General features: G+C 41.7%; 2 protein-coding genes across 4 annotated transcripts; both read left to right on the top strand.

Annotated features, from left to right (window-relative positions):
• The first annotated feature begins 1,044 nt into the window (after positions 1-1,044).
• Positions 1,045-10,397, top strand: LOC146384487 (TIMELESS-interacting protein-like). 2 transcript variants are annotated; one of them, XM_084936465.1, is made up of 8 exons: positions 1,045-1,231; positions 1,724-1,815; positions 3,248-3,323; positions 3,648-3,770; positions 3,857-3,920; positions 4,760-4,978; positions 9,144-9,399; positions 10,310-10,397. In XM_084936465.1, the coding sequence occupies exons 1-7, from the start codon at positions 1,154-1,156 to the stop codon at positions 9,371-9,373; spliced, it is 882 nt and encodes a 293-aa protein (XP_084792591.1). In that variant the 5' UTR covers positions 1,045-1,153; the 3' UTR covers positions 9,374-9,399; positions 10,310-10,397. The 2 variants fall into 2 exon arrangements, with proteins under 2 accessions (XP_084792591.1, XP_084792592.1); XM_084936466.1 differs by having other exon boundaries at positions 9,144-9,365.
• LOC146384488 (mitochondrial inner membrane m-AAA protease component AFG3L1-like) lies at positions 10,316-27,866 on the top strand. Of its 2 annotated transcripts, XM_084936463.1 has the most exons (14): positions 10,316-10,394; positions 10,990-11,063; positions 11,332-11,481; positions 23,048-23,172; positions 23,326-23,587; positions 24,472-24,609; positions 24,700-24,853; positions 24,937-25,044; positions 25,372-25,497; positions 25,608-25,718; positions 25,847-25,962; positions 26,086-26,286; positions 26,386-26,580; positions 26,744-27,866. In XM_084936463.1, the coding sequence occupies exons 2-14, from the start codon at positions 11,055-11,057 to the stop codon at positions 26,969-26,971; spliced, it is 1,923 nt and encodes a 640-aa protein (XP_084792589.1). In that variant the 5' UTR covers positions 10,316-10,394; positions 10,990-11,054; the 3' UTR covers positions 26,972-27,866. The 2 variants fall into 2 exon arrangements, with proteins under 2 accessions (XP_084792589.1, XP_084792587.1); XM_084936461.1 differs by lacking the exons at positions 10,316-10,394; positions 10,990-11,063; positions 11,332-11,481 and adding an exon at positions 21,064-21,137.
• The last annotated feature ends 99 nt before the right edge of the window (positions 27,867-27,965 follow it).

A 27,965-nucleotide genomic window follows, 5' to 3' on the forward strand; every position in this document is an offset into this window, starting at 1 on the left:
TGTTTAATTGTGTCCGTGTTCATTTTTAAACACGTTTTTTAAATCAAATGTTTATGTATACATCAAGATTAATGTTCCAAACAAATGACACTATACAGCAAATACATACATAGACATATGCAGCAAAAGGAATCTGAGAAGATGTTTAACTTCTAAATGTTTAAATTGTTTGTTTGTTTGTTTTATATCGTTCAAAGTCTGTCAGTTTGTCATTCCCTGTTATTCCTGCTGACTGATCCCTCAAATAAAGTGACACAACATGACCGTGGGTCTGATTTTTCTGGTAAACTTGTTTAGTAGTCCACTGGAGACGTATACCCTGTTCTTTGAACTTTAATACTGGACAGAAAATCGTCTCCTTCCAAAAACAAAGGGTAGCATTAGTATGAACAGCAAAACAATGTAGAAGATTTTCTTTTCTCTTTTCTTGTGTCTGTGCTGTGTCACATCATTTTGGCTCAAAAGAGTTTACTTTATTGCTATGTTAGTTTTTTGCTATTTTATTACTATATTTATATTTGTATTGTACAGCACTTTGGTCTACCAGGTGTGTTTTTAAAGTGCTATACAAATGATGATGACGATGACGTTTACTGAACAGCTGAAAGACTTTAAAACAAACCTGTTACTTTAATGATATTTCTGTGGTACTACAGAGTCCAAAAAAAGTATCACAGTAATAATTCATCCAAATTGTAACTTTTAACTGTCATTATCAGCCCAAAGGTTCACAACCAGTGCATCCCTGATAGAATGTAAATATATATACAAATCTATAAATTGTATTATGTATATAACTGTGAAACAAACATAATGGACCATTAATGTATCATAATAGTACATTTCAGAATTTGGGGTATACTTCCAGGTGGGATGAGTGTCTGTACAGCTCCTCCTGTTGATGTAAAAAAAAAAAGTAAATGCCAGTTTTTTTAGGTTTTCATGTTGATGTTGTAACACAGTAAAGAATTACTCTTACAGAAATAAATGTCATTCATTTTTTCAAATTGCAGTTAAATTCATGTAACTTAATGCTGATGCTGTTGACGACTGGGGCTCACACGTCTTTTACTTTGTCTCCAGGACCGACTCACCATGGTTGACCCACAGGAAAATAGCCTGCATGACATTCCTGACTATGACGGCATAGAGGATGAAGCTTTCCCCCCGCTCCCACCACCACACTCCCCAGGCCGGGGAGGCCAGGAGGAAGGAGACCCTTTTGCAGATGGTAGATGCTGCTGTGCTCTTACAGGATTACTATGAGGTCTTTAAGATGTGATGTGATGATTCAGAACTTTGTATGTGAGGAGAAAGATTGTAAATTCATGGTTTAATGAAGAATCACATAGAAAAATAAGATTCAGGAAAATAAGGCCAATGTGGGAGAAATACAACCTCCCATAGTCTCATAGTCCTTCCACAAAGCTGTTTGGAACAGCTTGATAATAATGAATTTGTTAGTTCAGCCTAGAATTAACAAATGCATGAACTGGTTTTTCAGCATCACTCTGAGACTGGATGTTTCTAACAATAACAACACACATGTGTTTGTTTGTGTGAGCAAATGAAACCTATCAGATAGATACTGTTCAAACCAGCACATTTCTTCTGTAACCTCCGATCTATAATTTGTCTGGATTTAAAGATAAGCTTGAAGTTTGCCACGCTGCCAACAGAATGAGTTAGAAACACATCCTGTTGTCATGTGTTTTCAATGCAGGAGATGAAAGGTGAGGTATCACAGCTGGCTGATGTCCCTACTGCTAAAAGGAGAGGCGTGAAGAGACCCCAACCCAAGCTGGACTCCCACAGGTAGCAAAGACAATTTATATTACGACAGAGGGTTGAAATGCATTAAAATGCGCATTTAAATAGGAATTTGATGTCATCTTGTGTGAGCTGGGACACAAGGAGGCCAAAATCATTGATTGACGTGTGCAGACTATCAGTGTTGCAGCCAGGTTGAACACACGAGTCTGTGACTGCACTGGTTTTTATCACCATTTGAATAATAATCGTGCACAGAAGCTCAGAGACACGCTGACACAGAGTTGTTGCAAATGTTTGAAAACTTAAGTTTGTGGAAAGAACTTTGCACAACAAAAGTGATGTGATATTATCTGAGTGGCGACACCTGTCGTTTAGCAGAGTACTGCAGCGTCTTCTTACGCTTTAGCGGCGGGTACAAATGACTGCATCTGTGTGATGATGGTGCATCTTCACTCTGCCAGTCATTTAAAGAAGAAAGACTCTAATACCATTGTTGTTTTCATCATTTGGATGGGGAAAATTCCCAGACTGAAAATTGTCAGAGCGTTGGAGACATCCCTGGATGTGGTGAGAAAGATGGATGCCCTGGTTATGCCACACATGAAAAGCAGAGCTGGTGCTGCTGGATTACAGGCCCCAGTCCAAGAAGCAACGGGTTTTCTTCAGACTCAGATTCAGATTATCTTTGCTGGACCTCCCATCACATTTCAGCGTGCCCTGAGTATAGCATGATGAAAACTGTGTGCTGTAACTGTCTTTAGTGTGTTTAGTATTAGTTGTTTCCAGTCTCTGTACACCTTTAGTGTTAGTATGGTTAGTACTGCCAACAATAAGTCAGGCTCGTTCCCAGTGGTCTCCCAGTGGGTGTCCCAGTGGCACTCCTCTGTTACTGTTCTGTTCACAATGTTCCTGGACAGAACTAAGTTATACTAAATCAAAGGATGTTAAATAAGCTTTTAAGTAAGAACGTCGATTATACTTAGGATAAAACTTGCAAGCTGTATTAAAGAAAAACATAGATTTTCATTTTATAAAATATTCAAATTAATTGCAACTTTGCAATATATATATATATATATATATATATATATATATATATATATATATATATATATATATATATATATATATATATATATATATATATTTAGATGGAGAAATTTGACTATTTCTCATTATACTGCCTTATGTACAAACAGGTGGCAAAAGAAAAGTTGTGGGCACCCTGAAAACCAAACAGCCTACCTCCCCAACAAGCTACTGCCTACTGAACATGGTACATCTAAAGGCATTGATATTTCCATTCAGAGGGTCTGTCTGTGTTGGCCCTGTGACAGGCTGGCGACCTGGCTGCTGGGATAGGCTTCAGCCATCCACGATCCTGAATTGGATAAGCCAAATATGCCTGGATGTGCTGCTAACCCTGCTTGTAATCCATTAATGGTTTAACTTAGTCTTAATATTTTTTTCCCAGGCTGATATCAGATAGAGGGCTTCCAGCTCTGGGCACTCTCTTTGACAATATCCAGTTCAAAGGCAAAGGACACGAGGTAGGATATGATAACATCTGTCCCACCAATTACCAGATGTGAATGAACATTGGTTTTTGAGCTAAATCTGTTTGGCCTGTCAGCTTTTAAATAGATGTCCTAAATTTGGTTTGAGACTGAAAGGCCAAAAGTTGCCCTTTCTGTCGTGGTCAAAAATGAGTGAGGTGAACCAAAGGTTGGTTATACCAGATTAAGATGTCTTTTTTAATAAGTCTTTTGTTCCAATGACTGGAAGTCATTTTTTTAGTGGGAAGAAGAAACGTCCTATCACACAAAGCCCTCTTTCATATCACTACTCGCTGTTTTTGATGTTGGCCCCATTAGGCTGCAGACCTGCGGCTGCTGATGCAGAAGATGGAGAACTGGGCCCACAGGTTGTACCCCAAATTGCAATTTGAAGATTTTATTGACAAAGTGGAAAGGCTCGGCAGCAAAAAGGAAGTGCAGGTGAGAGGAAGCAGTAGAATATTTCCTGCAAGCGTGTGGGATTCCTAATGTTCAGAATTTGTAATTTTTTACTCATTCTTTTATAGACATGTCTTACACGAATACGACTGGACATGCCCCTGACACATGAAGATTTTACAAGTACAGATGGTAAGAAAAAAAATCATTACTGATGGGGATACGGTGGATTAGGGCTGTGCGATATGACCAAAATCTCATATCCCGATATAAGAATTCTATCGTCCGATAACGATATAAATCACAAAAATGTAACATTTTCTGTAAATTCTGTGGATCTCGGGCAGCTCGACTTGCGTGAAGTGTTTCCAGCTGCGCATCATGTAGCTGGAGTCGAGTGTTTTAACCGATGCATGAAACGATACATTTTTAGACATAAGTTGTAACGGCCGCCGTTTTCTTTGTGAGTATTTATTACACGGCGTGCTGCGGGGAAAAGCCTGTTCTAACGTTTGAGTCTAAGGTTTATTTTTTAGCACCTGGCGGCTCTTTTTTAACTTCTCATCCGTAAACAGTCTGCATACTCGTTCATGTGATTCAGTTTATTTTGAAAAGTCTCAACAGGCTCTTGAGCTTTATTCTGAAAGGTTTATGTGGAAAATAAACAAGCGGACACGCGACGCGATGGTTTTACCGTCGTTGTTGCTAACCACAACGCATAAAAACAGGCGCTTGTCCGTCCGTAGCTGGTTATATTAAATATAAGAGAAAGAGAGAACTTTAAGAAATTAATATAGCCACTACAGTGACCATCAAAACCATGAAAATATATTACCGTAAACAGTTTATTTTGCGACACCACGAAACAAACGATAGCGTAAAATGAAACATAGACGTTTTTATATCGTCAAACCATATATATCGTTATATCGAACAGCCCTACGGTGGATTCACACCTGCAGGTGCACATAGGAAATACTTGCCATATTCCACAGGACTTAATTATCAGCATTGCTTGAAATTGTGTTCAGGTGCTGGTGACGAAGAGGTACAACGTGAACTGGAAACATTTGGGGATCCTGATCTATTCAGCAGAGAGAGCTTTATTAATGCTCCCCAAGGGCAGATTGCCGAAGCCCTCGCTCCCCCACCTACTCCCTCTCTGACCGAAGAGCAGCAGAAACGCATTGAGCTGAACAGACAGCGGGCCCTGGAAAAGAGGCTCGCACGCCAGCAGCAGCAGCAAATTGGTAAGAATGGCAAAAATGTATCATACAGGTGGGACACAATATAACAGAAATAATTAATGAATCTGCTACAAAACATCCAGCGAAGGTTCATAAGGATCATCTAGCTTTATTGGTGTATTAACTTTATATGAAAATACAAAAAGCAAAACATTGCATGTACAGTATATTGCCAAAAGTGTTTGCTCTTCTGCCCCCACACTCATATGAACTTGAGTGACATCCCATTCATGACGTCCGCCTGTGCAGCTATAACAGCTTCAACTCTTCTGGGAGTGTTTATGGGAGTTTATGACCATTTGTAAGGTCAGACACTGATGTTGAAGGCCTGGCTCAAAGTCTCTGCTCTAATTCATCCCAGTGGTGTTCTGGTCAGGACTCCCATGCCAGAGTTCGTGTCTTTGTGGACCTTGCTTTGTGCACTGGTGCCCAGTCATGCTGGAACAGGAAGAAGCCATCCCCAAACTGTTCCCTTAAAGTCGGGAGCCAAAATGTCTTTGTATGCTGAAGCATTAAGAGTTCCTTTCACTGGAACGAAGAGACTGAGCCCAACTTCTGAAAAACAACCCCACACCGAAATCCCCCTGCCACCAAACCTGGAGCTCTGTTGTCCTGGCAACTGCTAAGTTGACTTGTCTATCGGCTTTCCAGATTGAGAACTGTGATCCGTCGCTCCATAGAATGCATCTCTCCTGTTCTAGAGTCCAGTGGTGGCGTGCTTTACACCGCTGTGTCCCATGCTTTGCGTTGCACACTGTGATGTAAGGCTTGGACTACAGCTGCTCGGACATGGAAATGGATTCCACGAAGCTCTCTGTGCACTGTTCTTTAGCTAATCTGGAGACCACGTGAAGTTTGGAGCGATTGACTCCACAGAAAATTAGCAACCTCTGTGCGCCTCAAAATCCCTAAAATCCCACTGACTGGGATTTTACGTGGTCCACCACTTCATGGCTGAGTTGCTGTCGTTCCCAAACACTTCCACTTAGTAGCAGCAGTCTGCATGCCTAGGTGCTTGATTCTATACAGCTGTGGAAGTTACTGGATCACCTGAATTCAATGATTTGGATGATGAGTGAATACTCCTTACAATATAGTGAAGTGGATATAGTGTATATATCCACCAGAAACCCTGAAGGTCATGACAGTAGTGACGAGTTCCCGTATTGCACAGTTCGTCCAAACCACCAGAGATTCATCACATTAAAAGAAAAAGTCCTTAGGGACTAGCGCTTTTCTAGTCCCTAAGGACCCCAAAGCGCTTCACACTACATTCAGTCATTCACCCATTCACACACTGGCAATGGCAAGCTACATTGTAGCCACAGCTGCCCTGGGGCGCACCGACAGAGGCGAGGCTGCCGGACACTGGCGCCACCGGGCCCTCTGACCACCACCAGTAGGCAAACATGGGGTTAGTATCTTGCCCAAGGGTATTTGGCATGCAGCCAGGAGACAGCCTGGGATCGAACCACCGACCTTCTGATTAGTGGCTGACCTGCTCTGCCACCTGAGCTACAGCCACCCCGTGGGGAGTTTGGTAATAAAAGGCAAAGCATGTAGAAAACATTAGTTTAGTTTTAGCGTAGTATTTTTGTTTTTGCCTTACACTTGTGATCCAAACTGTTTTTACTTCCTCTTTAGTTAAAACGGAGCCAGCTGTCTGCGATCTATTGTCTTCAAATCTTTAACAGTGACATTAAATCGTTCTTCAGGGTCCTCATTTACCACAGAAATGATGTAATGTGATTTAAATGAGACCCATAGAAAAGAAAATGACCTGTTGATCGGTCTCTATTATGAGCCTTCACCCATAAAAATGTGTTTACAATTGATAACACTAGATGGTGATATGAGACCATTTCCATTGTATTACCCGAGCATGATTTACTCATCGACTTTAAACTTTCAGATTTTAGTTATTAGTCCTCCTTAAGGGGAGCCAATCCACCCGTTCTCCCTTAAATTGAAAATCTGTTTTTACCCCCCCCCTTTTTTTTTTTTTGTCCTGTATAGAAACTAAACAGCTGACATTGTTCGGGTAGTGTAGCTTCCAGAGATCTGAAGTTAACGTGAACTCTGGAGGGCAGTCAAAAGCTTAATTTTTTATAATGCAACATACTATTATTTACATACATACATATTATTTTAATAAGCAGTTTCAGGGTTTGTGCTGTTTTAATGAGTGTTTGATGGAAAACGACACTGGCGGGATTTGAGTCACATGACAGGTGAGTCCTAGTAAATAATTTCGAGTATGTGTACATAACACAGGCTAATGTTTAAAACTATTATTATTATTTTGCTAGCTATCAAACTTGCTGGAGAAATGATTGAAATGCACTGAGTGTGATAGAGTATGGCAGTGCTAGTACAGCAGTTAGTTATGGCATGGTGATTTATGCAGTATGCTTTAAACTTGGCTAACATTACTTAGCAGTAGCAGTAATATTAGTTACTTCACTCAAGTGAAAGCTTTAATCGTTAGTCCGACACTTAACTAGCCAACTTAAGACTTAAAGAAAAATTGGTAAAAAGAGGGACTGATCCATGTGGGCACAAAGAAGCCATTTTTTGTGCTACTGAAGTTCCCTGGCTTTCATTCAAAATGTGTTTATCGTGAGCACCTACACATTAAACAATTTAACAATTAAAAATGGCTTTAAGCTCACATTGATGCCTGTGGGGCACCATCAGCCACTGAGACAACAGACACATTTAGTGCTTTAATGAATGAATATTTCATACTTTAAGGCTGCCTGTTTATTTAAGGGAGATGAACAATACATTCTTATTTTACATAATTATATGACAGGTGATGGACTGAATAAATAGATTTTAGGTCGATGTTTGTGCGTTCTTAAAGTCTTATATGTTGAATTGAACTGAGTGTGTCATCTGTTCAAAGCCTCTCCCAGTCAGTGCTGTTCTCCATGCCTGTCTTACTGTACATGGTGTTATTAGCACAAACACTTTAAAGCTGATCATTTAGGACTTTAACAATAATACAGACAGCAATGTAGTCAAACATCTCACAGTTAGTTTTATTGGGAATGAACTTTAACCTGTTAGGCCCCCAGGGGTTTTCTGAGCTTCCTGCTCGAAAATGAAGAGGCCAAAATAAACGGAGTATTTCTCTGCAATTACAAACTCTGTGTAAACAGTCTTGGTATCTAAATAAATATAACGCCTGTGAGCTGTCATCAGAGGGGTAAATATTACTGCAGATGTTACTATGTCAAAGTTACTGTGACTCAAACATAGAAAAATTAATTTTTTATTTCCCTCACCTAATTTTTAAAAGTATTTTATAGCTTATATGCTATAAAATATACTTTGGGTCACATTTAACTCCAGAAAATCATAAATCAAAATATGGATATTACCTGTCCACAGTTTCATGGTGACGTAACTGCTCTTTTAACTGTTTGGTGTTTGTAGAAATGGTTTACAGCTGAGATTCAGAGGCTTCTGTGGACACTACTCATGTCAGCACTTATATTTCTGACCTCGTGTTATAACCGATTAAATGTGATCTCCTCCCTTTTCCCCCATTTTTGGTGGTGTGGGTGCTTAACTAGTTAAAGTAACAAACATCTGTCTCCTGTTTTTGTGTCACGTAGGAAAGAAGCATCAATATCTGATGAGCAGACTTATTAATTTGTGCAGATTTCTTGTCTTGTGTGGTTGTTTTTTCCAAGTGGAGATGAGCATCTCTAACAAGTTGATTTGTTCACATTTGCACATCTTCATTTTTGAGACAAATGTGTTTTTGAGTTTGTACACTATATGCATATAAGACAACCATTTCCTTTTTCAGTATTTTTGTGTGGTGCATTTTCCTCTGTTTTAACAAAAGGGGAACAAAGAACATTTAAGTCAACCTAAGACGATTTGTTTTAATTTTTACATGGTCTTACTGAGGTGATGCAAAGTGGAACATGTATTCTTTTTTTTGGTAATGTGCTGGAAAAGATTCATAATAGACCTTGAATGTGCTTACATTTGACCCTGAACAATGAGTATGAACCCTGCAGTTTACTGTTTCATTTTTCATTATCTCAGCTTCTCAGATGTGATGTTTTGCCTGTCTTTTATAAATCGTAGTAGACTGAGTGTGTCTGTGTTGACTGAAACCATCACTGTTTCTAATTCTCAACCCTTTCAGGCCCTTCAGACTCTCAGACTGCTGACATGTTAGGAGACAAACCTCCAGCTGCGTCCTCACCAAATGTCATCAACAGTTCTACCGATGGAGATGAAACTGTAGAAGATCCTGACCTCGAGCCTACCAACAACACCTCCACGCAACGAACCAGCCCGCTTCCCCCCAAAGACTCTGAGCCCGCTGAGGCTGAGGAAGAGACCGGCCTCAGCCCTGAGCAACAATGTCTGTAACCCAGTGTGTAGTATGTGAGCTGTAGGTGAGATTGCTGTCAACTGACCATCACCCTCTTCCAAGCATTAAGTGCTCGTTCAATTATGAACAGTTCTTTCTTAAGCTACTGCTTTTAAAACAATATTCTGACAAACATATTCTCCACTCTGTTACTCCACCAGCAGCCTGAGTCATTGATACAAGCGAGGATAGATCCAAGCTTTCATGTTGTTTGAATTAGATTCTGGCCCTACCGTCTGAATGTCACAGCAGAAACCGTGGCTCATCGGGCCAGCCAACATTTTTGTAGTCTTCTGTTATCCAGTTTTGGTGAGCCTGTGTGAATTAAATGGTCTGATTCTTATATACTTACTTCTACTCTCCTGGAGTACTCAAAGCAACTATATATACAACATGCCTCATTCACACAAGCACTTCTAAACTCAAGTGCAAACTAATAAACATTCACACTCTGATGAACGAATCTGAGGGCAACTTGGGGTTAGTATCTTTCCCAAGGGTATTTGGCATGCAGACTGAAGCCAAGGATCGAACCACCAACCTTGCAGGTGATCTGCTCTACCACTTAAGCCACCCCGTAAATCCCGAATTACAGCCTTAGCAACCAGGAGTGGCACCTGGTGTGGTCTTCTGTTGCTGCGGCTTCAACATGTTGTGCGTTCAGAGATACCCTTCTGCATACTGAATGTTGGTTGTAAAGCATTGTAAAACATTTTCTCACCAAGAACCAGGAATGTATTAGTTAGCTATAATATATAATACAGATATATAGTATTTGTCCTTGACTCATTCCCTAATGAGTCAAAGATGGACCCACTGAATGAATGTGACCTCCACTGATTAGAGGTTTATAGTTGCTAAAAGCCATTCTTCAGCAGGTTGTTGTTTGTAGATGGTGTCCAGTGTACCAGCGGTGACTGTGTGGTCTTTTTCAGAACATAACTCGGACTCCAGCTAACTTCCTGTCCTGTCGCAGATTCCAGTTAGCTCAGCGACGACTCTACGCCACAGAGCCCAAAGGTGAGATCTGCTTTTCTGTTTTTCTCAAACATCAATAACTATTTAAAAAACTCACAAAGTTTGTTTCATTTGATATTATTGTGAATAGTTATTCACAATTTTTATTACCAAGAATGTGAAAAACAAAACTAAATGGCTAAATACACTGGTGGTATAACGCATTTTAAATTAGACATTTCAAATGCTGATGTTCAATATGAGGAATCAGCTTCTCGAGACTCACGCAAACCGGTGTCAGCCCTGTGACAGGTTGATGACCTGTACAGGTGTACCCTGCTTCTTGTCTTATGACAGCTGGAATCAAGTCCAGCACCCCCTGCTGGTCATTTTCCTTTGCAAGGCCAAAATGTGTTTGGTGGCCATCAGAATTTTTTTTTAATATGAAAAAACCCCAAAAATTTACCTGAGTAGCGTCCTCGACTTGAGCCAGTGAGCGGTGATCACAGGAGCAGGGATGGGGCTGTAACTTCAGATCAAACGCATGTCAAACTGAAATAAGTAATCGGGTTTAGAAAAGAATATCCTGATATTTCATGGATAAAAACTGAGAAACTAGAAAAGGAACTGTAGCTAAAATGACATTTCTGAATTTCAGATGGAAAAAAAGGACCAACCGGAGGAGGAGGGAAGAGAGGAGGAGGAAAGGACTGGTGGAGGCGAATGCAGAAGGTATGTCGTAAACATTGAAAGAACCATTCAGTTTTTATTTTACAAAATAAGTGTAACAGAATTATGAATACAGCCTCAGTTTTTCAATATATTTATTTTATGTAAGGGGCGAGCAGCCCAACGTGGTTCTTACTCATCTCTTATTTCTTGTAGCTGACCAATTTTTCCTCAAATCAGCATCATCCTTTCCTCTGTCATTAGCGTGCCATCGCATTAACAAATAATAACCTGCAGGTAACTTTCCTCCTGTGCCTGTGTTGGTCTGCAGGGCGACTTCCCCTGGGATGAGAAGGATTTCCGTTACGTGGCGATCACGGTGGCCGGACTGAGCTCGGCTCTGCTGTATTTCTGCTTCAGAGACACCGGCAGAGAGATCAGCTGGAAGGACTTTGTCCACAGCTACCTGGGCAGAGGCAAGGTGAGGATGTTTGCTCCCAGGCTGCAGGGATATTTAGTCCTGATTGTAGTGGTTGCTGACAGATGACATGGTAACCAGCCACCCACATGAAGGAAGCTGTTTTTACTCCCGTCCCTTTAACCAAGTGTTCACACAGTGCCCACAGATTGCAAAAATAGCAAAACACACAGAATGCTGTAATTACATTTCAGTAAACACTGGCCCGTTCAATCCGAAGCAGAGTTTAAGTTAAGTTTGAGAGTCAAGTTGAATTTGGTGAACCCCTATTATCAGAGTGCATCTTTGTAAGGTGACTCGGCGCTCAAATTCAAACATTGCCTCCAATCCTCTGTCTGTGTGATGAAATGAAAAGGTGGCTTAATATCAGAAATATTATAATTCTGATCATTTATCAGTACTGACACTTGTGAGACTTCATCAGAGGTGTGAGCATCACAGCAGATGCCTTTGTGACAAAGTAACTGAGAATAAAACACAGAAAAACATGAAGGAGATTTTCCTGGCTGGGCTTTTTATAGCAGATGACCTTAAAAATATTCTGCAATTTTGCATAATTTTAAAAAGTTTAAATTTCTTTAGTGTTGAACAGCAGAAATTAGGCTTTCTTGTCCGAGGTCATTTAAGTAAAAAAAAGAAAAGAAAAGAAAGAAAGACAGCGGCCGACAGCGCTGCAAACAACGGTAGACTGGTGGGTAATAAGCAAGTGAATAATGCAGAAAACAGAGATTTGAGACGGGAAACTGTTCTTGAAGTAAAGAGAGAGAGAGAGCTGTGCATGAATTGTGATTTCTATCGTGGTGGGAGCAAACAGCAAAGTAAGAGGGAATTAATGATGACATTTATCAAATGTGAAGCGTAGTTTTGATCTTCTTTTGCTGCTGGTTCAGTGAATTTTGGTTGGAGAGAGACAAAACCTGCAGCTCAGAATCGAGCGCAAAAAAGACGTAAACACAAAGCGCGGACCCGACGCATCAGAATCAGTGAGCTGTCGGCTTTCGGCCACGACGGCGTGTCCGTGTACGTGCCGTCGGGTGAGAAAGCCGAGAAAAAGAAAGCTGATTCTGATGCGTCGGGTCCGCTGTGTTTACGTCTTTGTGTGGAATCTGTTACCTCCTCTCATTTACTGTTTGGTAGTTGTTGAAATAGTTTTGTGAGCTTTAACCTGAGTTTCTGGCAAAATACATTTATATTTAAAAATCGATTCAGGATTTAATGAATCGATATCGCTTTATTCAAGCTAGGGCTGCTCAATTAATCAAATTTTAATCTCGATTATGATCTGGGCTTTCAACGAACATTAAAAATGACTGAGCCGATTATTAGCCCCTCCCTCGTGCTTTACTCTCGCGCTGCTCCGTGTGGCAAATCGAGCGCACCTCTCTGCATTTCGAACACGTGTCACAACAATTAAGAGCAGCGGTCCCCAACCTTTTTTGCGCCACGGACCGGTTTATGCCTGACAATATTTTCATGGACCGGCCTTTAAGGTGTCGCGGATAAATACAACAAAATAAAACTAGTACCGGTACCGAAAAAAGATTTATTCGTAACACACGTGAAAAGACCCAGGAAAACCGAGTAAACGATAACAAAATAACGCTGAAACCCGATTAAAAACCCTGAAAACCATACATCTCACACCTGAGCCTCAACTCTCGCGGCCCGGTACCAAACGACTCACGGACCGGTACCGGTCCGAGGCCCGGGGGTTGGGGACCGCTGATTAAGAGGACCTGAGGGAAGCTCGGAAAGCTAAGCAGAAGTTATTTGGAGAGGAGAGTGACTGCCGTTGGTTGAAAAGAGAGGTAAAAAAACTTCAGTGGTGTGGAAACATTATGGGTTGGCGGAGTCAGACGTGGATCAAGTAGACACAGTGTATAAACTTTGCTACAGTGTCGTAGCTGCACCACAGAGCAACACTGCAAAGTTCACTAAACATAGATGTTTACATTTTTCATTTATTTTTTATATTGCAAACATTTGCACTGTTATCAGTATTTGCACACTATTTTATATTATTTTTTGACAATCTTTAAAGTCATTATTCAATTAGGGCTGCCACGATTAGTCGACTAGTCACGATTACGTCGACTATCAAAATCGTCGACGACTGATTTAATAGTCGACGCGTCGTTTGAAGCTTTGTAAGATCACAAAAGACGCAGGAATAAGTAGTAGGATTTAAGAGTGTAATACCGGACTGAAACAGAAGATGGCAGCACTGCATGTACAAGGATGCCAGCTGCCGTTAAACCCCGAAGTAGAAGAAGAACTAGCTCTGTCCCAGAATTCATAGCGCAGCCCAGCTCAGTTTCCAACAATGGCGGCAACTAGTTAGTTTTAATATTACTCTTATTATTCTTTCTGGGTCACAAAATAAACGTTTAACATATTTTCAGGCGCGAATGTAGCTGTGTAAACCTTAAATATCTGCTCAGTTTATCAAGGCACCACATATTTTCAAAAGCGCTCCGACGTTTTCGGAGACGTCTGTTACCAACCAGCTCGATAGCTAGCCGGGGGCAAGGTCACTAGAGCCGTGAGAACACCGGACTCCCGGCAAATCGTTTTCAAACCCACTGCTGTCTTTCACTACTCAGGTTAAACATGATATATAAGTCACTTAGATAACTTAAAAATGTTATTGTTTGGCTTTTTTTTTAGTATTTTATTTGTTCCTGAGTAAATCTGTTTGGCTGAGATTAAAGTTATAGTTTTTACACAGCTGAATAAACGTCAAGCAGACAGCTGATTATCAGAAGTGTGAGATGCTCGAGAATATACTCTGGTGTCCTGTTATATTTTAGATAGCAAGGAGCAGACGGCTGAGTTTATTAAACTCCACTGAAACAATCTGCAAATTTGATTTAAATTTAATAAACTATCATCTTGTCTTTATTTTTAGTTAGCACATAACTTAAACACTTAAAGCTGTAAGCTAATGATAGTTATATAAGAGTAGATGCTGCTGGTGCAATAAGCTGTACGTTTTACGTCCAGTGGATGATGATCTGATTAGTCGACTGTTGTGTGCCCACCTAATTACTAAATTAGGCAGAGCACTCTGAATTGAATCAGGACATAAAGCACGGTCTTTATCTGGCTTTATTGAATACTGTCCATCTTACAACTAGCCACTTAACGGGGCTTCCTTCGGACAACAACCTCCAGTTCAAAGGTCATCACATTAAGACATAGCCATATCAATACATGACATCTCCCTTTTCCTTAGACTCAAACTTTAGTTGTAATAACTTTGATGTCTTTTTTTTTTTCCAACATTGAACATTCTTTCTTGTCTTACTTTCTAACAATTATATTATCTAACTGTCTCACCACACATGTATCTTTCTTTTTTCAATATATACATGTCGACATACACATATGAACTTGAAACTTGCCAATTTTAAGGTACCTCTTCACCTTAACATATTATAGTTCATTTCACCACAAAATCACGAAACCTCTCGGGTATCTTTTTAGCCCTCTGTGATCTACTTGGTCTCTCTGGCCCCTGGGAGCCCTCTTGTGGTGTTGGAGTGAAGGTGTCAGTCTTTGTGGGTGTTTCACCTTCCTCCCTTTCAGGTATTGTGTCATAGTGTCCTTCTCTGGTCTCATTTGTCTCGTATTTCTTCACATGTGTGGTATTCCGGTGATAGCGAGCTCCTGTTGGTGATTCAATAATGACTTGGTTTCCAGTTCTGCTTACAATTTTGTGTGGTGTTGCGTTGAATGGTGTTGTAAACTTGTCCACTTTGTCTTGTTGAACCAGCACTGTGTCTCCCGTGTCAACTTTTGAATACTCAGCTCCCCTTCGTTCATCAGCATAAATCTTTGATTTTCCTTTCTGTTCAGCGTCTCTGTCACGCACGTCCAACTCCGTTGTTTTTGCCTCACCGATGTTCGGTAACTTTCCTCTCATTTTGCGGTTGAACAGGAGTTCTGCTGGACTTTTGCCCGTGGTTGGATGTTCAATGCTGCGATACACTGTTACATATTTTCTTAGCTCTCGCTTCCAGTCAAGTCCTTCGGCTTGTGCGATCCTGATTCTTTTCATCAATGATGCATTTTGACGTTCCACTTCTCCATTTGCTTGAGCCCATTTTGGTGTAGTTCTTATATGTTTGATTCCATTAGTTTCACAATATTCTCTGAACAGCTCAGATTTGAACTGTGGGCCGTTATCAGATTTGATGGTAACTGGTAGCCCATGTCTGCTAAATATACAGTCAATAGAGTCAATGACTTTTTCAGCAGTTGTAGATGACATTACATCATACTCATAGTACCGACTGTAGTAATCTATCAGTACAAGTATTGAGTGGTTCGAAGGTAGCGGTCCCAGTAAGTCTACCGCCACATCTCGCCATGGTCCATCCGGTAAAAGTGTGCTTCTCAGTGGTTCAGGTGGATCTGGTCTGGCTACTATTTGACATCCGTGACAAGCTTTACAAAATTTTTCTGCAGCTTTGTCCATCCCTGGCCACCAAACTTTTGTTCTGAGATGTTGTTTGGTTCCAACAATTCCTAAATGTCCTTCATGAGCTAGTGACAGTGCTTGAGCTCTGAGGTTTTCTGGCAATACAATGCGAGTTCCCCGCAAAACTATGTAGCCGATGACACACAGTTCATTTGCAATGGGTGCATATGTTTTGCATTTTTCAAAGTGTCCATTTTCAATAGCTCTTCGCACTTCTGTTAATTCTGAGTCTGTAGCAGAGGCTTCTTCCACCTCTCTTGTTGTGAGTGCTTTTGGAGTAGCATTAACTGCAACAAATCTCACATATTCTTCAGATTCATCCTTATGTATCTCTTTTGACGTGGTGTCAGACAGCAGTCTTGACAGTGAATCCGCAATGTTTTGTTTTCCTGCGATGTGCACTACTTTAAAGTCATATGGTTGCAGTCTGAGAACCCATCTTTCTATGCGTGCACAAGGTTTAGATTTCTGGCTGTATATGACCTCTAATGGCTTGTGGTCTGTGATGAGGTCAAACTTCCTGCCATACACATATGGATGTAGTCTCTCACATGCCCATACCAGTGCTAGGGCTTCTCTTTCTGTTTGAGAATATCTTCGCTCACAGTCTGTTAAACTCCGACTTACGTAGCACACTGGTACCTCTTCTCCGTTCTGTATTTGTATTAGCACTGCGCCCAAGCCTACAGGGCTTGCATCTGCTATGACTCTGGTTGGGGCTTCTTTGTCAAAATAGGCTAGGGTACCTGCTCTGGCTAACTCAGTCTTTAGTCTTTCAAATGCTTGCTTTTGTTCTGGCCCGAATGTAAACATAGTTTCTTTTCGAGTTAAACGTCTAAGTGGTTCAGAGAGTGTAGCAAACTGTGGTATGAACCTGCTACTGAAGCCTACCAGTCCAAGAAAGCTTCTCACCTCAGTAGCATTCTCCGGTTCTCGGGCTTCCACCACAGCTCTCACTCTTTCTTCAGTTGGGCCTATGCCTTTCTGTGTCAGCAGTATTCCCATGAACACGAGTCTGTCCATGTTGAACTGACACTTCTCTGAGTTTAGTGTCAGGCCACAGTCAGAGAGTCTCTTCATCACAGCATGCAGGCGTTTATCATGGGTTTCCTGGTCTGGCGCGTGTATGATTACATCATCTGAAATGTTCTCAACTCCTTCAATGCCAGCTAGTGCATTGGCAATCTCATGCTGATATTGCTCACTAGCTGATGAGACTCCAAATATTAGCCTTTTGTACCGGTATACTCCGTTGTGCACTGCAAATGTAGTTATCTCTCTTGACTCCGGGGTAAGCTCTGCCACATTTTCACCTATTTTCAACACTCCTAACTTTATGGCAGTCTTTTTCCCCAGGAGTGGTTCACCATTACCTCTAATCACAATAAATTCAGCCTCTTCAGTCCTGTCACCAATCTTGATTTCACATCTGAATGCACCTTTAACCGTGAGTGCCTGTGCTGAGGAATATGCATATAAATTCCTCTGCTCTTTGGGTACATATGAGTGACATTTTATCTTTTCAGCTTTTAGCTTTTCCCATATGTTTTCTCCCATCACATTACTTGTAGCTCCAGAGTCAACTAACATTTTCAACTCTATTCCCCCAACAGAAAAGGTAAGTTTCTCAGGTACATTATCATCATTCACAGTAAATGCATAATCATCTTGTTCAACAGCATTCACATTTTGTTTCTTTTGTCTTTTTGTACGACACATTTTTGAAAAGTGGTCCTTACCATTACACTTGTGACATGTTTGTCCTCGTGCTGGGCATTTGGGATCTTTGCCCATGTGGTCAGTATAACCACACCTGTAACACTGTCTGTCTGTTTTATTATCATCTTTCATTTTTCCTTTTGGTCTGTTGTTCTTCTCTTTCTTTGCTGTAAAAATCCGGCTGACCGTGTCCTCTCCTTTCTTTTCCCCGGCGACGCTCATCGCCGCCATCTGCTCCTCCACACGTTCACAGTGCGAAGCCACCTCCAACGTGCGAGTTAGAGTTAAGCCTGGACCCTCCTCAAGCAGCTTTCTCCGTACATATTCAGAAGTGCATTTACTCAGGATAGCGTCCCGTATCTGGTTATCATTGTCAGCTTGAAAGTCACAGTCTTTTGCAGCTCGCCTCAAACGTGTACAAAATTGTTGCACAGTCTCACCTGGTGTTTGGGACAATTTGTGGAAAGTTTGGCGTGCGTATGCTGCATTCAGTTGAGGAACAAAATAAGTGTTGAGTGCAGTCACCGCAGCGGTGTAATCCATCGCCTCTCCCGTCTGTGGTAGAGTGGAGAAGACGTCCTGCACGTCCTGTCCGGCCATGTGCAGTAGAAGAGCGCGTCTCCGCTGTCTGATCGCGGCTGTAGCATCATCCGTCAAAATAAGACCTTTCCCATCAGCAAACAACTCGAAGGATGTTAACCAGCGCGTCCATCTCGGTCCGAGCGATTTTGAAATAGATTTTTATCCAGCTGTCACAACCCCTAGTGGCTCTTCAAAGTATTGCTTGTGGTCAGTTAATTACTTTGTTTAATTAACCAAATTCAGTTAAATTTCTTTACATGTTTACATTAAAAAACTAAAAGTTTCTTGTTTAAGGATTTTTTTTTAAAGGCACAATCTGGGTGTTATGTACATTTAGAGAAAGCCTGAAAGAGTTTGGGCAGCTAGAGAAGTTTAAAAAGTAAAACAAATGTAACCAGAGTAACCATTGACCATTAGTAGTCATGTGAAAACAACCATCAAATTCGCCCCATCATCCGACCGTCCAGTGTAGACCAAAGTGGAGATGTTTGGCACATTTGGAGAAAACTGAACAGAGCATAGTCACACAAAAGCCTCATACTAACTGACAGCACAGTGGAAAGGCTGATGATTTGGGCTTAAAGTGGAATCTTCAGATGTATAAAAAGTGTCACAGTGAGGTGCTGCTACATACAGTACAAGTCAATATTAATTACTCTGTCAGACATTCCCTGAGGTTTTTTACTCATTAAAAATGTCAAAGTTGCACAAAGACTATTTTTATTTTGCATAGATTAAAAACACAAATGGCCTAGGAACTATGGAACGCCAGGACTGCCATAATGAATTAATTAAATACACCATTAAATAATTAATGAAATGTGTCAATAATTAATTAAAATTGGAATTAATTAATTAAATAAATAGGTATGACACATGTAATTAATTAATGATTGCCACATTTAATTAATTATTTATGTATTTCACATTTTAATTAATTATTGACACATTTCATTAATTGTTTAATGATATATTTATTTATTTCATTTTGGCAGTCCTGGCACCTGGCTCTCATCTTGAATTAATTTTATCTGTCAGCCTCACCCATCAAACTCAGGGGGCGGGGTTAACGCTGCCCATACAGCTTCTCTAACATTTGATTGGTTGCCGTGCAAAGTAAGTCAAAACAGGTCGATCCTAGATAATCGATTACTTGTGTAGACTTGGGGCAGCCAGGTATCCCAGAATGCATTTCCAATCACAGGCAGCAATGGTGGTGGTGTAGTTTTAAAATACCCGTTTTTCTGTCACCAACTACACTTTTAACAGTGTTTTAGCCGCGAATGTCGCGCCGTAATCTTCACATGTCTGGTCAGGTTGTCAACATAGAACATGTTTGCAAAAGTGCTCAGATGTTTTCAGAGATTTCACTAGCTCTGCTAACAGTCAGCATGCAGAGTGCACCAAGGGGGTTACGTTAACCGGTTTGTTTACATATTCCACTCTCTGTGTTCCACATGTTGCATTTGCAGATTCTCATTTTCACCGAACGATCGTCTCTTTCCACCTGGTCTTGTGTCTCTGTGCTTCTGTAACATAAAGAACGAGCTGACATTTTTCTCACGAAACCAGCGATCAGCTCAGCAGACCCTCAGTTTACCTGCATGCATCCTCCTCCTCACCTGTCAGCTGTTTAACACCTGCTGCTAATTCAAGAAACACGCCTACGTTACCTGGTGATAGTCACAGTTTAACTGGGCAGCCGGTGCACAATATAACGCAATGTCAGCGCATTTTTCTGCGCAAGATAAGGAAATATAGTATTTTTCCCGAGCGCAGAGCTGCTGGAGCTTGTTTCCTTACAGAGCACTTTATAGGCGAACCAGCTTCATCGGCGGCTGATGTCCACTCACCGGCACACAGCTTTGAAACCTCACCTGAGTTTTAGCTCTCAGTGGTTAAACGCTGGACTTAATTCACTCAGGTTTTGTCTGTCGGGTCACGTTTACTTCGCTGTTTTATTTACAACTGAGCAAATCGGTTTGACTGAGGTTAAAGTTACGTTTCATAACTGCATAGTTTTACAGACGTTTAATGGTTCACTGGCACATGTGTTAGACTGAACTATTCGCTTTTCTTTATCTGGTGTGTTTTGGATTTAACAGTGAATTTTGAGATTAAACTGATTTTTAAAATGTTTTATACAAAGAGGAAAGAGAAGGCGCATTTCCACCGAGAGAAGCAGAGTTTGCAACAGCATGTTCATCATGCAGACTGTAACCTGGACAGAAATATTATATCATCTGTTTCTTAATAGTTATTCAACTGTATTCTAAGCACCAGCTGTCTGTTAGAATTTTTAGAGTTTACTTAACTAAAAATAAATGGGGTTAACATATAATTTGTGTGATTTTTTTTTTTTTTCTCTCTCTCTCTCTCTTTATTTTTTATTTTTTATTTATTTTTTTTGCTTTTTCGGTCATGTTATGTTTAACTGTCAAAGGCTTGTTAGAAACTGTGTAACACATCGTGCAGACTTCTGGATGTTAGAAGAAAACTAATACTGCTCATGAATGAGACTAAAGGCAGGAAGGTGTCCTTTAAAACTAAACATGTTAGTAGGACCTCCCTATTTATATCATAGTTTATGATATAGCACGTGTATTTCAGTAATAGCCTACTGATTTCAGTGTAGTGGTGAACAGTCACACAGCTCACATGGGCCTTATCTCTGATACTCCTTAACTATAATTTATCCAAGTTAACTTCAGTTAACCATTCAGACGGTTCTTTTGCAATGAAAAACGTAAACACCCATGCTGCCGGTTGGTTTCCTCAGTGCCAGCTGTTAACGTTATAGCTGCTTATGCAGTAACCATGGTAACCACGGACTCTGAGCGGCTGGATCGACGGAGGTCAGACAACAATTTTACAGGTATGATCTTAAAACAGGACACAGCCACTATACGTGCTGGCCTCATATCAAATGTGAACGCAGACTGAGTCTATGTTTGACGTTTGTTTATATCTAATCTTCCTCTCAAACATTTAAACAGCAGCGAGTCTGCACCGGAGGGGATACAAACTCAAATTGTCGGAACAGGTTTGCTCGTTTCTTGTGTGTATTCATTTGGTAATTTATTAAATGTATAACTGTTATTCTAATCTGCTGCTGAGTCTCTTACACTGATGAAAATGCAGATAACACAGATCACGGACACCTGTTCAACCAATCACTTTCATTCTACTTTGACAAACTGACGTTCATCTGTTACAGTGTTGTTAGACTGCTATATTTTTTGGTCTTTATGCTGTAGATTTTCACGTCTCTGGAATAGTTGGCAGTATTAAGGATGCTTTTCTGTAAAATCATATTGATATGACCCGTGACATATTCGTAGATGACAGTTAGATTAGTCAGCTGGGAAACTCTGGGTTAACTCAGAGAGCTGAAGATATCGTGGATATGCTGACCTCGCTCCGTGGTGTACAGGGCCGTTTACCCTCATGATTAATATTCACAATAAAAATATTAGCCGAACATCATGAAGTCTGTATGTGTTTCATAGTGTCGAACAACCTTTGTACAGTTAAAGCCAACAGTTACTACATGACGGAAACACCAACGTTATTTCTTTTATGCGTTTATACACAGGTCACGCTGATTACTTAACAAAAACCCAAAGATCAGCTGTTAATCGGATTTATTTGCTCTCTCTCCTCCTTAAACATGTTTTTAATGTTAGTTATAATTCAGAATTGGCGACTGAAACACGTAGGACACATAAGAACATCAGGAAATAAAAACCCGATAAATATAACCTCAGTAAAAGAAGTCAGTGTCAGCGGCGGTTATTACAGCTGTGTACCGGGGCCTGCGCTTTGTCGGTGTTAATAACAGCTCGATTGCTTGCGAGGCGAGCGGGTCTATCCCACGCTTTGCCCACCGACCACAAACCGACCAGACATATGAAGATTAAACCGCTACATTCTCGGCTAAAAAAATATTAAAACTGTATTTGGTGACACACAAACAGGGTTTTTCAAAGTTCAGTTCTGTTAGTTTCCACATGCCGGTTGTTGCGTGCTAAAAACAATGGCCACCAGGCCAAAGCAATGGTTTTGACTCGATCAGCGTTAACCCCGCCCCCTGGGTTTGATGGGTGAGGCTGACAGATAAAATTATTTCAAGATGAGAGCCAGGCGCCAGGACTGCCAAAATGAAATAAATAAATATATTATTAAATAATAAAAAAACACTGTTAAAAGTGTAGTTGGTGACAGAAAAACGGGTATTTTAAAACTACACCACCACCACCATTGCTGCCTGTGATTTGAAATGCATTCTGGGATACCTGGCTGCCCCAAGTCTACACAAGCAATCGATTATCTTGGATCGACCTGTTTTGATTTACTTTGCACGGCAACCAATCAAATGTTAGAGAAGCTGCATGGGCAGCGTTAACCCCGCCCCCTGAGTTTGATGGGTGAGGCTGACAGATAAAATTAATTCAAGATGAGAGCCAGGTGCCAGGACTGCCAAAATGAAATAAATAAATATATTATTAAATAATTAATTAAATGTGTCAATAATTAATTAAAATGCGAAATACATAAATAATTAATTAAATGTGGCAATAATTAATTAATTACATGTGTCATACCTATTTATTTAATTAATTAATTCCAATTTTAATTAATTATTGCCACATTTAATTAATTATTTAATAGTGTATTTAATTAATTCATTATGGCAGTCCTGGCGTTCCATAAGGAACAGGTAAGTCGCACAGTTCAGGCTACCTTTCTCTAGTTGAATGATGCATGATGTTGTTTGTCCCTCAGAGTTACGTCTGGTTCAACATCGGCAGCGTCGACACATTTGAGAGAAACCTCGAGACGGCAGTTCTGGAACTCGGAATGGAGTCAACGCACCAACCTGCCGTCATCTACAGCTCTGAGAGTGATGGGTGGGTTTGGACACACAAACGCAGCATGCATTATGTCAGCCAGAGGCTTTAATCAGGGGTAAAATCTTTATTAAAAAGGGCCTAACAACCTCAGTTTCTATAATAACATTTGTGAAAAAGTAGCTTTCCTAACGCTGCTTTTTCTTCCTTCAGCTCTTTCCTGTTGAACATGATCCCGTCCGTGCTGGTGATTGGCTTCCTGCTCTTCATGCTGCGGCGGGAACCAATGGGAGGAGGCGCTGGAGGTGGTAGGAATCCATTTAGCATGTCAACAGCCAAGATGATGAAGGACAACATCGAAGTGAAGTTCAAGGATGTGGCTGGTTGTGAGGAGGCCAAGCTGGAGATAATGGAGTTTGTGAACTTCCTGAAGAACCCGCAGCAGTACCAGGACCTTGGAGCTAAGATCCCCAAGGTAAAAATCCGAGTTTTGCAGACGAGGACTTTTCATCTGGTGGAATAATTTTGTGGTAGTGCTGCCTTTTGCAGCACGAGTTTTACAGCATGTTTTGGAAAATATTTTGTTTGACATCCTCCCTGTGAAACTCCCACTATCGCCATATTTTCCCTGTTTATATCTGGTAGTATATAAACATGCATGCTCAGCGCAGTGTTCTGGGTAGGAAATTTTCCGGTTGGGAGGGGCCATTAATGATGCATTTGCAGCGTGTTTGAGAGAAAAAACTCTCAGTGAATTAGGTCTAGACAACTTAATATTTCCACGGCAGCCTTTATTTGATGGTTACAATAAAGTCGTTTTAACCTCTCGACACATCAAGTGTATGCAATAGATCTCCCACCCCTAGTTTCTGCGATACCAATAACTTACTTTGACTGCATTTGATCATCTGTTTTATTTATGTCTTTGCTTACAATCTTGTTTGTGTCTGCATGGCTTTGCTCAGATATGTGTAGAAATGCTTATGAAGAGTTTATTTCACATTGATGAGTCCCTGCTGCACATTTTATTAATAAAGCTTTTACTGTAGTCCATTTCATTAAGTTTTGTTCCATTCTGAAGATAAAGTACCTTTGATTTGAGCACATTATTAGTGTAAAAACACTGAGCTGTTTTCCCTGCTGTGTGTTGGAAATTCTGGACTCTTAACAGTTTTAATCCTGTAGTAGGATCCAAAAAGAAAAATCCAAAAACGAAACCTGAAATGAAATCAGTCATTATTCGTAAAGATACAGGCTAAAGACGAGGCATTTATAAATTAGTGCCGTTTTTTGAGGGACAGTTTGTCTTGGATGTGAACTGCTCTCAATCACTTTTAACTGATGCCGTTTCTATCTCAGGGAGCCGTGCTGTCCGGACCTCCTGGTACGGGAAAGACTCTGCTGGCCAAAGCTACAGCTGGAGAGGCCAACGTCCCCTTCATCACCGTCAACGGCTCCGAGTTCCTCGAGATGTTTGTGGGCGTCGGTCCGGCCCGAGTAAGTGAATGAACCCGGAGCAGATCCTGGACCATCTGAGATGACTCTGTTCAGACACTGAATGTTTGACTGTTCTCTCTCCTCATGAAGGTGAGGGACATGTTTGCCATGGCGAGGAAGAATGCCCCCTGCATCCTCTTCATTGATGAGATCGATGCAGTGGGGAGGAAGAGAGGAGGGGGGAACTTTGGGGGTCAGATTGAGCAGGAGAACACCCTGAGCCAGCTGCTGGCGGAGATGGATGGTAGGCAATCTGCATTTTTGAAGTGGAACATACTATCCCCCCAGCCCCCCATTAGATTTAAGTGTCTTCATCTTTTTCTACAGGTTTTAACACCGCCACGAATGTGGTGGTCCTGGCTGGAGCTAACAGACCGGACATCCTGGATCCTGCTCTGCTGAGGCCGGGACGCTTCGACAGACAGATCTACATAGGTAAGCAGAGTCTTTACTGCCTTACTGCAGTCTCCACATCTTAAAGTATTGGAATGTGCCCAAATCATTCTCCCGCTAACCACAGTGCTGCCAGTTGGTGTGAGGTGTTGATTTGCTGTTTGCATTCTCCAAACATGCCATTTAGAAACCTGATTAAGTGTAAACATGGCAGCGAAATGTACCTACGAGGGATATCTGGGTTTTCCAATGTGATCAGCCTGCTGGAGGACGCATGCGGTGCCCTGTAAAATCATGCTCATGTTGAAGCTCCGCAGAATAAGTTTTAGTTGGAATGCAGAGGAAGAATTCTCTCCTGTCTTCTGTCAGGTCCGCCGGACATCAAAGGCAGGGCGTCCATCTTTAAAGTCCACCTGCGACCAATCAAACTGGATCCCAATCTGGACAAAGACGGTCTTTCAAGGAAGATGGCAGCTTCCACACCGGGATTCACTGGTTTGTAACAGTTGGATCGAATAACAACAATGTAACGGCACTATCGCAAAAATGTTTTTATTTTGAATCATTATATTTGATGACTGTTTTTTCCCGTTTGAATGAATCAGGAGCTGACATCGCTAGTGTCTGCAACGAAGCAGCTCTGATCGCAGCCAGGCACCTGAACCCATCCGTCAACACCAAACACTTTGAACAAGCCCTCGACCGGGTCATTGGAGGTGAGTGTGACATCACCTAGTACGTGACGGCTGTGTACGGTTGTTTCTTGTAATGGTCTTTGTGTGGTAAACAGGACAGTTTGTATCTGACGTCCTTACAGTCTGACTCCCGGGTTGTTTGCTTTCAGGTCTGGAGAAGAAGACTCAAGTCCTGCAGCCCACAGAAAAGAAGACCGTCGCCTATCACGAGGCCGGTCACGCCATCGTCGGGTGGTTCCTGCAGCACGCTGACCCTCTGCTCAAGGTAGGAGCTCTGTTCGTGCTTGGGCTGTGTCGTTTCTGTTATGACTCCAGCTGCTCTGTAAATCTCCACCAGTTACAGGTGTAGATGGGAGCTGTGGGTTAACCACACATGGTTTGTATCCAGGTGTCGATCATCCCGCGGGGGAAGGGTCTGGGTTACGCTCAGTACCTGCCTACGGAACAGTACCTGGACACCAAAGAGCAGCTGTTCGACAGGATGTGCATGATGCTGGGAGGGCGTGTGGCTGAGCAGGTTTTCTTCGGACGGATCACCGCCGTAGCTCAGGACGACCTGAAGAAGGTCACGCAGTCTGCCTACGCTCAGGTACGCACATGTGACTAAAAACACACTCCCTGTTTGATTCCCACCAGCAGAAGAGTGCTGTTTGTGCCGTGACGCATCGCTCTGCACCCTGATTTGCAGGTGGTGCAGTTTGGGATGAGCGAGAAGGTGGGACAGGTGTCGTTTGACCTCCCCCGACAGGGCGAGGTAGTCATGGAGAAGCCGTACAGTGAGGCGACAGCGGAGATCATTGACGAGGAGGTCAGAGAGCTGGTAAATCGAGCGTACGAGCGCACCCTGCAGCTCATCCAGGACAAGAAGGACCTGGTGGAGCTGGTGAGACTGTCTAATACGCAAAAACACAACATAACCTCAGATAAACGCTGAGTATTCTTTCCATGATTCATAGTTCAAATAAGGATGAGCCCCACATCTGGGCTTCAGTTCATCCTCTGTCTGAAACAAACCAGTTAAGCTCCACCTCTGCTGTGATCCTCAGGTGGGGAAGCGCCTGCTAGAAAGGGAGGTGTTGAACAAGGCTGACATGCTGGAGCTGCTGGGCCCTCGGCCGTTTGAGGAGAAGTCAACGTATGAGGAGTTTGTGGAGGGGACCGGCAGCTTCGAGGAGGACACGAGCCTGCCGCAGGGCCTCCGAGACTGGAACCAGGAGAGAGGAGGGGAGGCGGAAGACAAAAATTCAACTCAGGACAAACGGCAGGCCATGTAGAGTCCAAAAAACACCCAACACGTACCAGCTGCAAAAAAAAAAAGGTCTGACAGAGTCTGGGAGGTCTGGGGCAGGTACTGGGTTTAGGAAGAGCACGTGGCCATTCACCCCGATTTGTTCTACCTTCAAGAAACTTTCTAGTTTAACACGTTTAAGATAAGGTGAAATTAACATGTGCACGTTCATGAACTTAAACATAAAAATACAAGATTTCACCAGGTGATTTCACAGATTTCAATAAAATTGTACTTTTTATTCAGTCAACTTTAACTTTACTTGTCCGTCCTGCAGAGGATCAATACCGCACAATCTGAGACAGCTGCACTGCTCGTTAGTGCTCTGTCTTTAAAATGTAAATAGTTGGTGACCTGTATAACTGATATGAAGGTTGGTGGTTATAATTTCCTACTACTTGTTAATAGTAGGGGCAATGTTGGGAGCACCTCAGATACCTCCTCCTCAGATCCACCAGTCTCTGGTCAGTCTCTGCTTGTAGAATTTGTCCAGAGGTTTCTTCTTTCCAACATCTGGGCAGGAATTTGCTCCAGAATGCCTTTAAGACTCAAACAGGAGGCTAGAATGTACACGATGCGCATTTAAACGGTGCATACAGACTGACTCTTCCTTTATTTATTCTTCTAAAGGGGAGACCCCTTCCTGACCGATGCCTTGCTGATAATGAGGAGGATTATTTTCTGTGTGTCCAGACTAAAAACACTGGATCGTTTTTAAACTTTTCTTTTTGTGGACAGCAGTTACTCTTCATACTGACACGAAGAGTCGTCGGACCGAAACACCTCAGCAGCATCCGTCACTTCGGATTTCTTTTTGTACAAACGTTTTGATCATATTGATTTTTGTGTGATGTTAACAGAAAATAAAAAATGAAACATTTCGTGTAAGTTATGCTGATTTAAAGTAAAAATCCCCCTAAAATACTGAACCACAGACCGTCAGTGATGGCTGCAGGCGTCGCATTTCAGCCCCAACGCGA

The sequence above is a fragment of the Perissodus microlepis genome, chromosome 7 (genome assembly GCF_051167445.1).
Source record: "Perissodus microlepis isolate ML-2025 ecotype Zambia chromosome 7, ASM5116744v1, whole genome shotgun sequence".
NCBI classification, from domain to species: Eukaryota; Metazoa; Chordata; class Actinopteri; order Cichliformes; family Cichlidae; genus Perissodus; species Perissodus microlepis.